The 15003-nt window shown below is 44.4% G+C and overlaps 1 protein-coding gene across 2 annotated transcripts in view; it reads right to left on the reverse strand.

The window, feature by feature from the left end:
- Positions 1-15003, reverse strand: part of LOC121294044 (anion exchange protein 2-like) — a 79637-nt gene that overhangs the window by 47011 nt on the left and 17623 nt on the right. For both annotated transcript variants that reach the window (XM_041217581.1, XM_041217582.1), the window contains 2 exons: positions 13054-13133; positions 11166-11248 (listed from right to left, as the gene is read on the reverse strand). In XM_041217581.1, coding sequence (XP_041073515.1) covers positions 11166-11248; positions 13054-13133 — 163 coding nt within the window. The remainder of the gene's footprint in view (positions 1-11165; positions 11249-13053; positions 13134-15003) is intronic.

The following is a 15003-nucleotide window of genomic DNA, read 5'->3' on the forward strand; positions in this document are numbered from 1 at the left end:
CATGGGGCTGCCACTGTGAATCAAGCATGACTGATCAGGAGACACTCCTCTTAGTGCCTATCATAGGTTTATTGGAAGCATTTACAGGTTGATAATCCTGTTTGGGTATATTAAAAACACACTTGCTATGGCCATCAAGTCCTGAAGTGGGACTTAAAACCAGAGCTTCTAACTCAGAGGCAGGGCACTACCCACTGCACCACAAGACCTCTCCTACCCACCTGGTTTTTTTCCCTTAAGTTCTCTCCTTTTTTTCCATACTAATCATCATCCCTCCCAACAAACCAAAATGCTATTGAATGAGGGCTCTCAGCGGCTTAACAATAATTATGACCAATCTTAGTGGATGAGAGTTTAACTCATTCATGTGTCGCTCTTTTGTCCCCTATTTTGGACTAAATAGCTAGGTGTTAGCCCATTTATTTTAAAGCCTCTCAAAATAATGGACAGTGAAATCTCTTATGGACATACTTGTCAGCTGAAATTGCTGATGGTAACTTCTAGCTTGATATGCAATTAAATGTTATTGAGCATAGTTTCCCATAGAGCATTACTGAATACAATTTATCTTTACAGAGCTTACCATTATCGACTGGTCTCTCAGTGAACCTTCACCAGCCAAGTGTCCCAGGATTTTTAGCATCCATATTTGGAATAGAAAGTTACTGAATGTAATAAAACTATATTGAATAGACTATTACTGTGTATGGCACTAGTATGGAGGATACCATGAACCATGATATTCCCACATGAAGTAGTCCAATTTAGAGAATAAATTGTCTATCAGGAGGCAACATGAGTGTCGTGATTCGTACACTTTGGTTAATTCAATGGTAGTTTACAGTTTTATTTAATTTGTATTTTGACTGATGCTTTGCTTAAAAATAAAGTGAATAAAAATGTCTTCCAAATCTGCTCTGTTCTCTTTAGTTATACTAACTCAGTATTACCAAACGTAATACACACTAAACAGAAACAAATCACATAGATCGCACCCACATTTAAGATATGTTCTACAAATGTGTAGAGCACACCTCTTACCATTCATTAAGAGAGAGATCACTATTGAAGTAATCTCACCATCAAAACTGTCCTGGGATAAAGTAGCTAATAATTCAGACTGAATCAGGAGAAATCCATCTGTAGTTCAAGTCGGCCAGTCTGAGGACAAAGGAATTCACAATCCAGAACTGTGCTTTGTCTCGCTTTCCGCAATCTCACACTTCCATGACTGTGCCACTCCAGATATTGATGAACTGTTTATGCTGCATGCTATCTTGGACAGTCCTTGGAGGAGACACTTGGAATCTAGTCTGTTTAGGGAGATCGATCCATCCAAACTAGCTCTGCTCCACCAGGTTATGCTCTTGTGCTGCTTTCATTATCAGTTCTTTGCTGCTGTTGCATTGTTATTGCCAATTCTTTCTGCCTCCCAGGCCATTGCTCTGTGCCCTACTCCATCACCATAGCTCACTTTGCACCCTGCCTTTCCTTGCTTTGCATTGCTGCTTCTGCCTATCATCACTGGTAACTCTTCAGATGTACACACACTTTTAAAGGCAGATTTCTTCTGTGTACCACATATGGTGAAATCATGAACATATTCATTTATGACTTTGCTGCACATAGCTGCACAGAGGAAATCTGCTCCAATAAGTGTTTCCTGTAAATAGATTCCATGTTTCCATTAAAACAAAGCCAATGACAAACTAGTTAAAGAAAGTCAATCAGTGGGATTTTGTCTGAACTGCTTACCAAACAGCTTAATTATTGAATTGTTCAAACACCAGGTAAAGGGATTCATACTGGATCCTTATATATAAGCCCTTAATCATTTTGTTTCGTTCAGATAGCGAATTGAGTTAAATTGAGTTTCCTAAGAGACATTTCTGGTTCCATAATCTGTCTTCAATGTAATGCTTATTGGTTTTTGCTTCTTCTCTGTATTAGTCAAATAACCCAGTACAAAGGGCATTATATTTCTTGCTTTATTCCAGGGCTACTTAGCAACAATATATAGCACATAGAAGAAATCTCCCTCTTTATAACTGTCTGTTTGACTAAAGAATATCACACCAAGTCTCACTCACCCATCACCCCTGTGCTTGATGACTTTCCTTGGTTCCTGAACCAGCAATGCCCCAGTGTTAAAATTCTCACCCCTGTTTACCAATCCCTCCATGATCTCATCTCTCCCTATCTCTGTAACCTCCTCCAGCCCTACAACCTTCCAACATCTGTTCTCCTCCAATCTAACCTCTTGCATATTGCCAGTTTTAATCACTACAGCATTGGCAGCCATGCCTTTAGCTGTCCAAATCCCCAAGTTCTGAAATTCTCTCCATACATGTCTTCATCTTTCTCCCTCTCTCTCCTCCTTTAAAATACTTTTTAAAGCTTTCCTCTTTGGCCAAGATTTTCATCAGCTGTCCTACCATGTAGCTTGGTGTCAAATGTTTTGACAGCATATCTGTGAAGCAGCTTGGGACAAATGATATCTCAACCAAGACTGAGTGTCAGACAAGCTCTCTGACAACACAACCAGTAAATGGGTGGAAAAAATGGGGAAAGTACAGCTGAATGTTAACGGTACATATATGTAAGCTGACCCTACATCTGTAGATGATATCTCAAAGGGGCTGCATGTAGTTGAGGAAGAAGAGGGGACCAAGACTCCTTGAATATCCTGGAGTTAACAGTGTGGGTTGAAAAAAGAATTCACTGTTGGAAAGTGTTTTGGCTAAATCGGATAGGTAAGTATAGGACCAGTTGGAGTAATCCCAATTTGGTGGGCAATGGAGAACAGGAGTTTAAAGAGGATGGTATAGTTGAGCATGTTAAAGACTGCAGCAAAATCTTGTAGCTTATTCAGTCACAGAAGATGTGGCCAGGATTTTCCAGCCCACTGGACTTGGCTGTCTCGCCAAATTTTCCATCCCGCTTGCAATGTTTCCCACCATGGGCAGGACCAGAAAATCCCGGCTGTAGTTTTTGACTTATGTTAGAACTATTTTGGTACTGTGCAAGGGTGCAAATCTGATTGAGTAGATTTCGACAGGGAGTTGTAGAATGACAAGCACAGATTTGGGAGACAACAGCATCATGGAATTTGGAGATGGTACAGTAGTTTGCAAGGACAGAGCATATTTTTTGAACAGGGCAGGTGGCGGACGAGGTGGGTGATGATGGCAGCCATCTTGAAAGAGAGGAGGAAGTATCTGAGGAGAGGGATCCTTGTTCAATGTTAGCTTGCAAGGCAGGGATAGGATGATCAAGTTGATCCACTGAAAATCAGATTTAAGTTATGAATTTGAGTTCTAAGTCCAAAGGTTTCCACTGAATTGCAAAAAGACAACATATTCAAGTAGTAGACATAGCTGATACTGAGGACACTGAGTTTATACTTAATGATGCAAGAATCAACACTTTCAGCACATTTAGAGATAGACAACAGACACCATGGGCAGAATTTTCTGAGCCTGCTGGCAGCGGGTGTGATAGGTGGCATGCATGGAAAATATGGTGGGACCCATTTCACGGCAGCGTGAAGGCTGGTCACAATCTTCTGCTCAGCCCGCCAATGGAGGGCCACGTTTCCCACCATCGGTCGGCTGGGAGCTAATTGTAATGCATTAACATATAATTAAAAGGCCATCCTGTCAGGCTCTTGGAACCCCGCTGTATCGTCAGTCCACGTCAGCGGGAAAGCTCACAGCACGCAGGTGATGTGCACTTGGTGGCCTTCACTTTGGGGGAACTGAGGTGAGTGAACAGCAGTGTTCTCCACAGCTCGCCTGTTGTTTACAGGCCTCGGGGCGTTGGGGTGCGGGGGAAACTAATGCCTGGCCTCGGAGGTGACTGCTGGGGTTGGTGGGTGGGGGGGGCGGTGGTCAGTGCTGCCCTGGCGCTGCATCCTGCGCACAGGCATTCAAGATGGGGAGCAGAGTAAGCAAGAGAAGTGGCCATGCATTAGGAACACCTGTATAAACTGACCATGCCTCTGCAACTGAGATAGATCAGGCGCAGCCACAGTGATATGACTGGGGTCAGGCTCCTAGTCTGCCCGCTCATGCAAGCAACGCAAAAGCACCTAAGGGCCACCAAATGCTCCAAGTGCCTGATGGCTTACAGTGACCCTAGAAGACAGAAGAGAGAGAGACTGAGGCACCTGGCCGTGCAAAGGCAGGAGCAGCAACCTCATGAAGAAGGGGCAGCAGGAGCTCCCACACATGCTGCCCAGGAGCAACAGTGAGCCATGGCTGGTTGGTGCCTAGTAACACCCAGGGTGTATAGACGCTGCCTGCCATTCCTGCAGTTGACTGAGAACCAGTGTCACTGATGACTGCGCATGGCTAGGGACCTGGAGGCTCAACATCTGCCACTTATTGCAGGACTTGGTGCCAAGGGGACATGGAGGGCATCCACTGCCAGTGGCTGTGAAAGTGACCGTGGTGCTCAATTTCTATGCCAGTGGCTACTTTTAGGGCTTCACAGGTGATCTCTGAGGGATTTCACAATCCACCACCCACAAATGCATCCATGAAGTCACGGATGCCATCATCTCCATGGTACACAACTTTGTGCATTTCGCCCGGGACTGGGACAGCCAGGATGCAACGGCCATTGGATTCGCCCTGGTCTTGGGATTCCCACAGGTGCATAGTGCGATTGACTGCAATCATGTGGCGCTCAGGTCTCCGTCACTACACTCGGGAGATGTCATCAACCACAACGGCTTCCACTCACTGAACGTGCAGTTGGTATGCAGCCACCAGAAACACATCCTGCAGGTGTGCGCATGGTTTCCAGGGAGTGTGCACGATGCCTACATCCTGAGTCACTAGCAGATCCCTGCAGTATTCCAGGGTCCACAGAGGCTGCAGGATTGGCTCCTTGGGAACAAGGGCAACCCACAGAGGCTGTGGCTGATGACACCCTGCGGCTGCCTCAGACTGCAGCAGAGTGACGCTATAATGAGGCTCACGCAGCAGCTCGAAACTTGGTGGAGCAGACCATTGGGATGCTGAACATGCAGTTCTGGTGCCAGTCTGGCTTACCTCAGCACCAATACCCTCCACGAGAATGTCATGGAGGTGCAGTAGAGGCCCTAATAGTCGCTTGATTGCAGGAGGATGATGACAGCATGCAGTGAGGACACTCCATTGATCTTCACATTGCTCCTGAGAGTGTCTGACTCCTGGCCGAGGGCAGCTTGCTTGCACTCCATAATCAGGAACATCTCAGAGATGCAGCCATGAAACTTCAGATGCATCTGATGCCTTCAACACCTCAGCCCTTCAGGAGCTGGTGAACAGCATCACTGGTTGCAAATGCTGGTGTGATGGGGTCCAGCCCCACCTTAAAGATGCTGAGAGCACACAGAGTATGAGAGAACTGTGTGGCGCCTGCCCACTACATTCTGGTAGCAATGACCAGCACCGCCGAGGTGCAGGCATCAGTAATGTTTCCAGGGAGCATGAGGCTGGATCATCACTGTGGTCTGAAGGCTGCACAGTGCACAGGGAAGAGGCCCTGGCCTGAGACAGCTGCCTCTTATCTTGTGCAGAAAGGCTTCACATCTAAGTGACATGAAAACTGCTCATCAGAACAAGGAGCCACAGGCAGGGTGACATTCTTAGGAGTTTATTGACAATAGTGCACAGTATGTACTCTGATCAAAACCAGTGGCCAGGCTATGCAACTACTTTTGCCTAACTTTCCTAACCCTGCCGCTACGTCTTGGTGTTCCCTGGACATCCACAGAGGAGATGGGGGCAGCCTCCTGACTGTGACGCCCTGTCTGTGATAACTTTGGCGGGAGTTCTCTGGAGGGCTGAGACTTGGAGGGCCCCGGCCTGCTTTTGGGGCCCTGCTGTGTGGCGGTGGCACCCTCCTCAGCCTGTGAAGCTGGATCTGCGGAGGTCATAGGATGAGAGGAGTCAGATGGGCCGGTCACTCCCAGAGTCAACTGGGTGGATGGCTCTGGAGTGTGCACCTGTTGATCCTCCACCCTACGAGTGCCCAAGGGATCCTGACTGACTCCGTGAGTGGAAGGGGTAGCTGGAATGAGATCGAACTGCCCAGCACCCTTTTCGTGTACACACTGTTGGAAGCCAACTATGGCATCAATGATGGAGTTAAGCCCGTGCAGCATTGCAGATGTGATGAGTTGGACCAAGGTCTCCATTGCGGCCACTATCCTGCCAGTGTTGACCTCGGTGCATTACAATGCTGGCACTATCATCTCAGCCTGAAGATGGACGGACTCCTCAATCGTGCCTTCCAATTTGAAGAGTGCAGTGGACATCCCTTCCTGTTGTTCCCTAGCTTGCCTTTGCAGCTCCAGCAACTGTGACAGGACCGAGTTCAGAGGCTCGTCATCTGGCGTGGACTCAGCAATGTTCTGGCCTCCAGAAGTCCTCCGAGTGCCAGGGACCTGGGAAGTCTCTGCTTCCACGTGCTGTGGATCAGAGAGTGCGATGTGCTCATCAGATTGTGATCCTGAGACTACTCTAAAGCTAGATCCCACCGTATGTCTCTCCATTGGCGGAGGACGTGGGTGGTCGCTGTGACAGGACTTCAGGGAGGGTGCCTTCAGATTCCTCTTGAGGTTTCTTCAGAGCTTGATTGGAGGCCCTGGGTCATGGACTCAGTCGGCTGTTTGGCAGATGTACCTGCAAAAGCAAGGAGAAATAATTAGTGCATGGCAGTGGCTTGTGAAAGAGGACACCACTCACGGCATGATTGTCTGGTGGATGTTGCCCTGCTGGATCCTCACTTGGTAGAGCAGAGCCAACCTCACCGTCAGCACAGGACAGGTCCCGGTCATCGCTGGCCAGCTGGATGGCTCTGTTTTTGAATTCTGTCAAAGCTTTGATTTCCTCCACCTGTCTGCGACCCTTCCTTCCTGTTGTGAGCCATTTTGTCCTGCATGGATAGAGATGGGGAGAGTGTATCAGGACGCCTGCCAGGCCAGGTGATAAGTATGCCTGACCTGTGTGGGTGGTGAATGGTCCCATAGATGGGATGAGGACAATGGCGGTGTGTGAAAGAATGAATGGTGATGTCCCTTGCACTGGCAGTGAGTGAGGGCTCTGTGGATATGTGATGGGTTTGTGAGTGTGTGAGTTGGGAGTGATGAAAAGAGTGACTTACCCTGGCGGAATGGAGGAGATCATTCATCCTTATGTGGCCTGTCCTCCTCTGCAGGAGGGTATTGGCACTGACCACCACTGCCATGGCCTCCCAAGCCCGGCTGGTGACATTGCTACCCATCCTGCAGCCAGAGCGGGGGTAGAGCACGTCCCGGTGGGCCTCCGGTCGCTCGAGGGATCTGTCATTGAAGTGGTGGGCTGCAGTCTTTTTGCCTTTGCTGGCCACGTCTCCCGGACAGCGGTTTGCTGGCGGCTGCCTTTTAAAGATAGCGGCCGGTGTGATGCAACGGTGGGGTGATGGCGAGCGGGCAAATGAAAGCTCGCCCGCCATAGAAATGATGTGTTTCGCGGGAGTGAATATATAACGAGGCAGGCTTGGGAAGATACGACGTGAAAACCTGCCATTTTCATCGACGGGTAGGGCTCCATTTTACCCGCCCGCTACCGCATTAAGTGCAATTCTGGGAAATTTCCACCCCATGAATTAAAGATTCAGGGCCTACACGTCACCTCACTCTCCATGTTCAAATAGAGCAGTGATTGATGGGAACACTTTGCCTACAGATGGAACATGTACCCGAAGCACAGGAAAAGATGAGAAACTGTCACATCGCTGACAGCAACTTGCTTTTAGACAAGACATGAGAAGGTCTTGAAAGCTAGCAAGCCTTTGCAGCTGGAACAGGACAGGCTATTCCTGGCACAAAGGCAGAAGCAGCTGGGTCTGGCATACACAAGAACCAGGCAATGGTCATCTCCAACAAGGGAAAATTTCACCATCACCCCTTGATGTTCAACAGTATTATCATTGCTGAACCCCCCCATTATGTTGATGGTGGGGGTTTAATCATGGACCAGAAACTTAACTGGACCAGCCAAGTAAATACTTTAGCTACATGAGCAGGTCAGAAGCTGGGAATTCTGCAGCAAGTAATTCACTTTCTGACTCCTCAAAGCCTGTCCATCATCTACAAGGTACAAGTCAGTAGTGTGATGGAATAGTTTCCACTTACCTGGGTGAGTGCACTCAACAAAGCTCAAAAAGCTCAACACCAAAGCAGCTTAATTGGCACCCCATCCACTGCCTTAAACATTTACTTCCTCCACCACTGGTGTACAGTGGCAGCAGTGCGTAAGATGCATTGCAGCACCTCATCAAGCCTCCTTCAACAGCACCTTCCAAACCTACAACCTACCACCTAGAATGAAAAGGGCAGTGGATGCATCGGAACACCACCACCTGCAATTTCTCCTCCAAGTCACACAACACTCTAACTTGGAACTATATCATCATACCTTCATTATCATTGAGTCAAAAACCTAGGACTCCTTTCCTAACAGTAATGTGGGTGTACCTACTACGTGGATTGTAGCAGTTCAAGAAGGTGGCACAGCACCACCTTCTCAAGGGTAGTTAAGGATGGGCAACAAATGCTGAGCTAGCATCCATGAAAGAATAAAAATAAATTGATGTTGCAGTGAGCTGAATCACAGCAGACCTTACATTAACCCTTCACAGAAAGCCCTTCCAATAGAACGACAACACAGAAATGCCATTGTGTATTAGTATGCATACTTCTACTGGTGGACACAGCAAGACATCAGATTAAAACAGACTAGATCTCACCATTATCTTCAACAGTGAAACATCAAATTGTTTAAAATTTCCAGCCACTGAGATGAATTTTGTGAGACCACAAGCCCTTGGCACTCAGGGCTTATTGGAAAATTGTAAATACAGTGTCTGAGATTTTCTGGCAATTGATTTCAATGGAATTACAATTGTTCAAGAGCAGCTGTGAATTTCTAATATGCACTGACTGTGTGTGAAGTCTTGACAGTGCCACACAGCCTTGTAAAATTTACTACATTTTTTAGTTTTGGTTTTCACATAAACAAGATTATTGATGAATGATTCTTTACATAAAAACAGCCTCAAGAAAAGACTTTCCCCAGTGGCTGTTATACTTCTAATACCTATCATCATCATTCTCTGGCTGCCCTCTTCCTCCCCTTCTTCCTGCATGGATCATAGGTTATGGCTGCTCATGTTAGAAGGAGACTCGCTTGATAGTTATGTTTTGCAGCATACAGCATACCACTGGTCTACTACCAATTCTCTCCAGGGCATATTGTGGGGCCTGCCTTTTGCATTCAAACATTGGAACCATTGCATGAACATGACTGTTTGTGAAATCCTGAGAACTTTGTAAGGAAGTTATGCCAAACCATTATTAAACTCTGATTAAGCCCCAGCTGGAGTAATGTGTTTAATTCTGGGTACCACAATTCAGCAAGAATATCAAGACCTCGGAGTAAGGCAGAAGAGGTTTATTAAAATAGTGCTAAGGATGAGACCTTCAGTTATTTCGAGAAACTGGGGTTCAATATGTGTCATTACATGCTCTTTGTTGTGGGGCTCCAGGGATTGAATACTGAAGTTATCACCCACATTTTGAGCAGGTGCTGCATATCTCCAAAGAGTCAACAAACTAACTTGTCATCACCCTGGAACAAGTGGAGATTCCCTCAACAAGGACATCATGGGCACCAATCACGAACAGTAAATATCAGACAGTCATATCAAGCTTATAGAAACAAGCCACAATACAGAATCCACATTTTCCAAGACACAAACGGAAAACAATTTCAGGACCCATTGGGCATTGTATTTTAGGAAAACCCATACCATTACACATGAGTTTATTTTACAGAGGTTTACTCGCAATATAAATATTGTGCCAAACAGATCCCTCAGAGTATTTCCTCAACATAGTTATACAACAACCATTCTATTCTTCTATTCTGTAGTAATAATACGGATACAACCTTTGTCAGGTCTCAGTGAAGAAATTGCCTTACCTGCAGTATTGGTAGCTGTTTCTGGTATTACTAAGGGGTAGTTTTAATCTATATTGCTCCTTCCCTTGTGTCATTTTGACTGAAGACGGTGATTAAGTGCAATCAGCTTATCTGGAATGTTAGTGTAGTAACCATAAACTGAAGGAGTTCAGTCTTTCCATTGTAATTTGTTTACAGTAAAGAGGCCAGAAGTTAAGACCGGTAACACCTCGTTTACTCTGGACCGAGTACTATTAAATTGCCACAGGTGGTAATGTGAAATCAAAAGCCCTTTTGTGAGATTTCAAAGGCATCAACCTGACAAATTTATTCAAACAATGAATTAAACTAGAGGAATAGTTCTCTGCATTAAGCACCTAGATATATTTTGATCCTATCTGATTCTGGTAGTCACATAGCCGACTATCATCAGACATTGATAATCAATGTAAAATAAACTGTGAAGCATAAGTATTATGTCAACTCTTTTCCAGTTTTTCCTCATCTCCAGACAGCGCTTACTGGTGGCTCAACCATGTCCCCATGTATCAGCAAGCTAAATTATGCATCAATTTTGAATCAGTTGACACAAGAGAGGTGCACACAAGGCTTTATATAATAATTCCCAATTACAGATGAGGCTGTTATATACAATATTTCCCAGTTACATCTGTATATAATGTAATTATATACAGCTTTTATCAGTTATAGGTACGTATTGAAATTTATATTATGTGTGCATCTCATACTATATTCAATAACTAACACATGCAATCAAAGGCAAACTGTGTGTAGTGTTATCACTTTATTAACCTTCATTACAGAGGGCATTATTACAAATCCATAGTTACCCAATGTAGCATGTTATACTAACCCATTCTTATGTCCACTGTTATTAAGGACCTAGGTGTATTTCAGAAGCTTACTCACATGCTATGCTATGTTATTAATCCTAACACCGTATTGTGTTACTGACCCACTGTTACATGGGCTCTTACGTTACCAACTCGCCCTTATAAAACCTGCAGCCAGCATTGATAACATTCCCATGTGAAAAGTATATCTTGCCATGAAGGAGGGAAGTTGTGATTTAGTGCATTAATAACTAGTTTATTTGAAATGATTGACTAGTAGAAATATTAGATATAAAGTATTAAGTGAGTCACTTACCTTGTGTGTGCCCATCTCCAGCTTCATCACCTCTGGAAGGTGTTTGGGGAACATTCTGAATTTTGGGAAAGCTTGTACCTTTTCTACAAAATAAAGAACAACAGCAACTGCATTAGAAAACAGCTCAGGGTGGAATGGTGACCAATGGACAGGTGGGGAATTAATCCATTAAGAACTTTTACGAGTCTCCTTAAGGAACAAATGACTGAATATTTTTTTGACTATGTTATTTGGGCTTCTTCCCTTTCCGAACTGTGGTTTTCCTGAGCTCGTATCCAAATTCAAAAAGCAACATGTTGAAGTGGAAGATTGATGTTAAAGGAGATGCAGACATTGTTGTGCAACATCTTAGATACAGACTCTTCACCACAGGGTAATAGGTTCAAACCCAAACCATGCCCAACATTCCTGAACAGATGGACTGATTTCCTGAGTATAATTTCAACCAAGCCTGCCCACACTCATGTTGGCTGGTGCACCATGGCTAGACACCCTGTACTTACCCTCCGCACCACCCCCCACTGTAGCTATGTAATCTCCTGGGAGAGGCAAAGGAGCAGAAAAACCTTCCAGGTCAAGAAAGGAAAAGGTGTGATGGAAAATGCCTCTCTGACCACCTCAGGTGCTCAGAACCAGTGCAGAAGATAACATGGGCCATGTGTTACCTATAAAGCCTTTTATATGATGAAATCTCTGCCCCAGTCAGGAAATTCAGCTCTCCCTTGAAGGCATGCACAGAGACTCAACCAGCCAGCAACATATTCCAGAAGCTCACCACACTCTGGGATAAAAAGAAGTACCCTGGAACTCCCTTCCTAACAGCACTGTGGGTGTACCTACATCACAGGGCCTGCAGCAGTTCAAGAAGCCAGCTCCCCACCACCTTCTCAAGTGCAATGAATGCTGGCCTAGCCAGTGATGCCCACACTCCATAAATGGATAAAAAAAAACTAACATCCAGTCTATTCCTACACTTACACAGCTTAATGCACACCCCAGGTCCTCCCCAGCCTGTTAAACTGCAAGACTCTAATCAACACACTATTCAGCTCTTTCATTATTTTATAAACCTTTACCAGCTTTGAATTTGGGTTTGATAACAAAGATAATTTTTATTTTGTGTTGTCTGGTGATTGTAACCTGAGCATGGATGAGAAACATCAGGGGCTCAGATTGATGGGAACCACCATTCAGAAGTTTTAAATCCTGAGGGGAAAAACTAATTTGCGGCTTGATAGGGTCTGGTGACTGTCAAATCAACACCTAGACAGAGCCTTGAGTGTCTGGTGTCAAGGACTGAAAGTATTGGAGTGCTGTTAAATCAATTAGAGTCACTAGCTTAACCAAGAAGGATAAATGGAGAAAAATGCAGTGATGGTTGGAGGGTTGGGGCTTTGGGGAGTCAAGCCAGGGATAAAAGAATGCCCCATCTTGTTTCCCTTTCTTTGATGTCTCCGGTTTTTCTCTTATTTTTGCTTGAAATCAGCAGCACACCTGCTCTAGGCCCATCTTTTGTTTCTTTGTATCTTTTCTTGCTCCATCTCCATTCCCATTGGTCCAGTTAGAATTGCTGTTCTTTCATTCATCTCTCCTGTCTTTCACCCTATCACAGGCCATCCTTTTGTCCTTGCCCCACCTGCCCTTTGCTTAAACCTACTTCACCTCTAACTTTTCCCCAGTTCTGATGAGAGGGCACAGACCTGAAAGGTTAGCTCTGTTTCTCTCTCTCTACAGGTACCTAACCCAGTGATTATGCAGCAATTTCTGTTCTTATTTCAGACTTCCTGCATCTGCAGTGTTCTGCTTTTCAATAAGAAAGTCCCATCCTGGCAATGAGTCAACAGCTTCCCGTCACACACATATAAACAAGCCCTGAGGTGTCACTTACTCCAAGACAGCTGTTTCCTTTCCTGGCGGATTGGGTTTGTACCTGGCATGAGGCTTTGGACTGGCTTCCCCTTTGGATAGCTGAAGAGAGAAAGAAGACAGTAGAGATAAAGAGTAATTGGCTGTTTTGACAGAGCTGATAAAAGCCATCGATCGATTACATTCACTAAAACCCAACTGTCAAACAGTCAACAGTCAAAGAAATCAAGACCATGTGAACACTACCTACTCCCCATGGTTTTATAATCTGTTTTCATTAATGATTGAGGACTCCTTGTAACCTACTGGTATATATCTTGCTTGCCAAAGTACACAGTGACACATACCCAGTAAAGGCACTAATATCTCCTTCTCCCATTGCAGCATACCAACATACACCACACTATCCACACAATAACCCAATAATATATCATTCAATCTAAATCATAAAATTTCAACCTTGGGGCCCTATATCGTATGGGGTCTACAATATCAGCAGATTTGTCTCTGTCCATTATCATATTTCTGTATTTGTTGATTTACTGTTGTATTATTTCTGTTGCTGAAGTATTATACTTTCAAAAGGCTTTTGATAAGGTAAGATCATAACAAAGGTTAGGGCAGGTGCAGTTAGGAGGCAATTAGCAAATTGGCTAAAAATAAGATACAGAGAGTAGGGATAAAGGATCATTATTCCGATTGGAGGAAAGTAGGAAACAGAATTCCACAAAGACCTTACATTGGATTTAGGAACAAGTAATTCAATAGCAAAACTTGCAAACTGGGGCGATATAGCTAACACCAAGGAAAAATGCATCAGATTACGAGAAGACATTGAGAAACTTGTAGACTGAGCTGTTAAGTGGCAAATGAACTCCAACATAGATAAATGTGAATTGATGCACTTTGGTAGGAAAATAGTAACATCATATACACCTTAGGACTGGAAATATATCAGTATTTGCAGGGATTTCTGGCAATCTTTTAATATTTTTTGTAGTTTCCTCAGGAAGCAAAATTTGACACTATGATTAAACATTGAGCTACTTATTGTAACACTACAGAATGTCCACACTTGCTTAAACATTCTGATATACCTCTCACCCCTCATAGGAATGCACTGATTTACCCAATACTGCTAACAGAAATTGCTTCACTATTGCACAGATATTCCACCCTCTCTCCATGTACTGCTAAGATCCATTTTTGTAAAAGCACAGTTATATACCCCATTTTAACCCTCACTGATTATTAAACACTGATTAACTTACTTTCATTACTGCAGTATATTGACATACTCCTTGTATATTGCTATACATCTACTGAAACCTACTGATTCACCTTTTGATGGGTTACTCATAATAAGATATTTCAAACAAGCACCAAAGCCCATTCAGTTCATCTTACCAGTCTCTAGATTTTTGCTGGTTCTCATGTCACCAGGAGATGTAGGCTCCGTTAAATGCTTATTGTTGCAACTCTGTCAAGATAACCTTGGTGCCATCAGTAGTGCCTGCACATTTGGATCTGTCTGGTTGATCATACACTATTATTGTCCTGTTAACATGCTGGTACAAGTCATCCAATCTTTCGCTGCTACTTTAAAAAAATTGTTCATGGGATGTGGTGTTGCTGGCTAGGTTAGTATTTATTGCCCATCCCCTAATTGCCCTTGTTCAGAGGGCATTTAAGAGACAACCACATTGCTGTGGGCCCAGAGTCACATGCAGGCCAGCAGATTTCCCAGTGAACCAGATGGGTTTTTGCAACAATCGACAATGGTTTTGTGCAATTCCAGATTTTTACTGGATTCAAATTTCACCATCTGCCATGTTGGGATTCAAACCTGGGTCCCAAGTGAATTACCCTGGGTCTCTGAAATGCTAATCCAGTGATAATACCACTATGCCACAATCTGCAATATAGCAAGGTTGACATTGATGTTTAGTGGGTTTTCCCTCTTACATCCTTA

The sequence above is a fragment of the Carcharodon carcharias genome, chromosome 23 (genome assembly GCF_017639515.1).
Source record: "Carcharodon carcharias isolate sCarCar2 chromosome 23, sCarCar2.pri, whole genome shotgun sequence".
NCBI lineage: Eukaryota > Metazoa > Chordata > Chondrichthyes > Lamniformes > Lamnidae > Carcharodon > Carcharodon carcharias.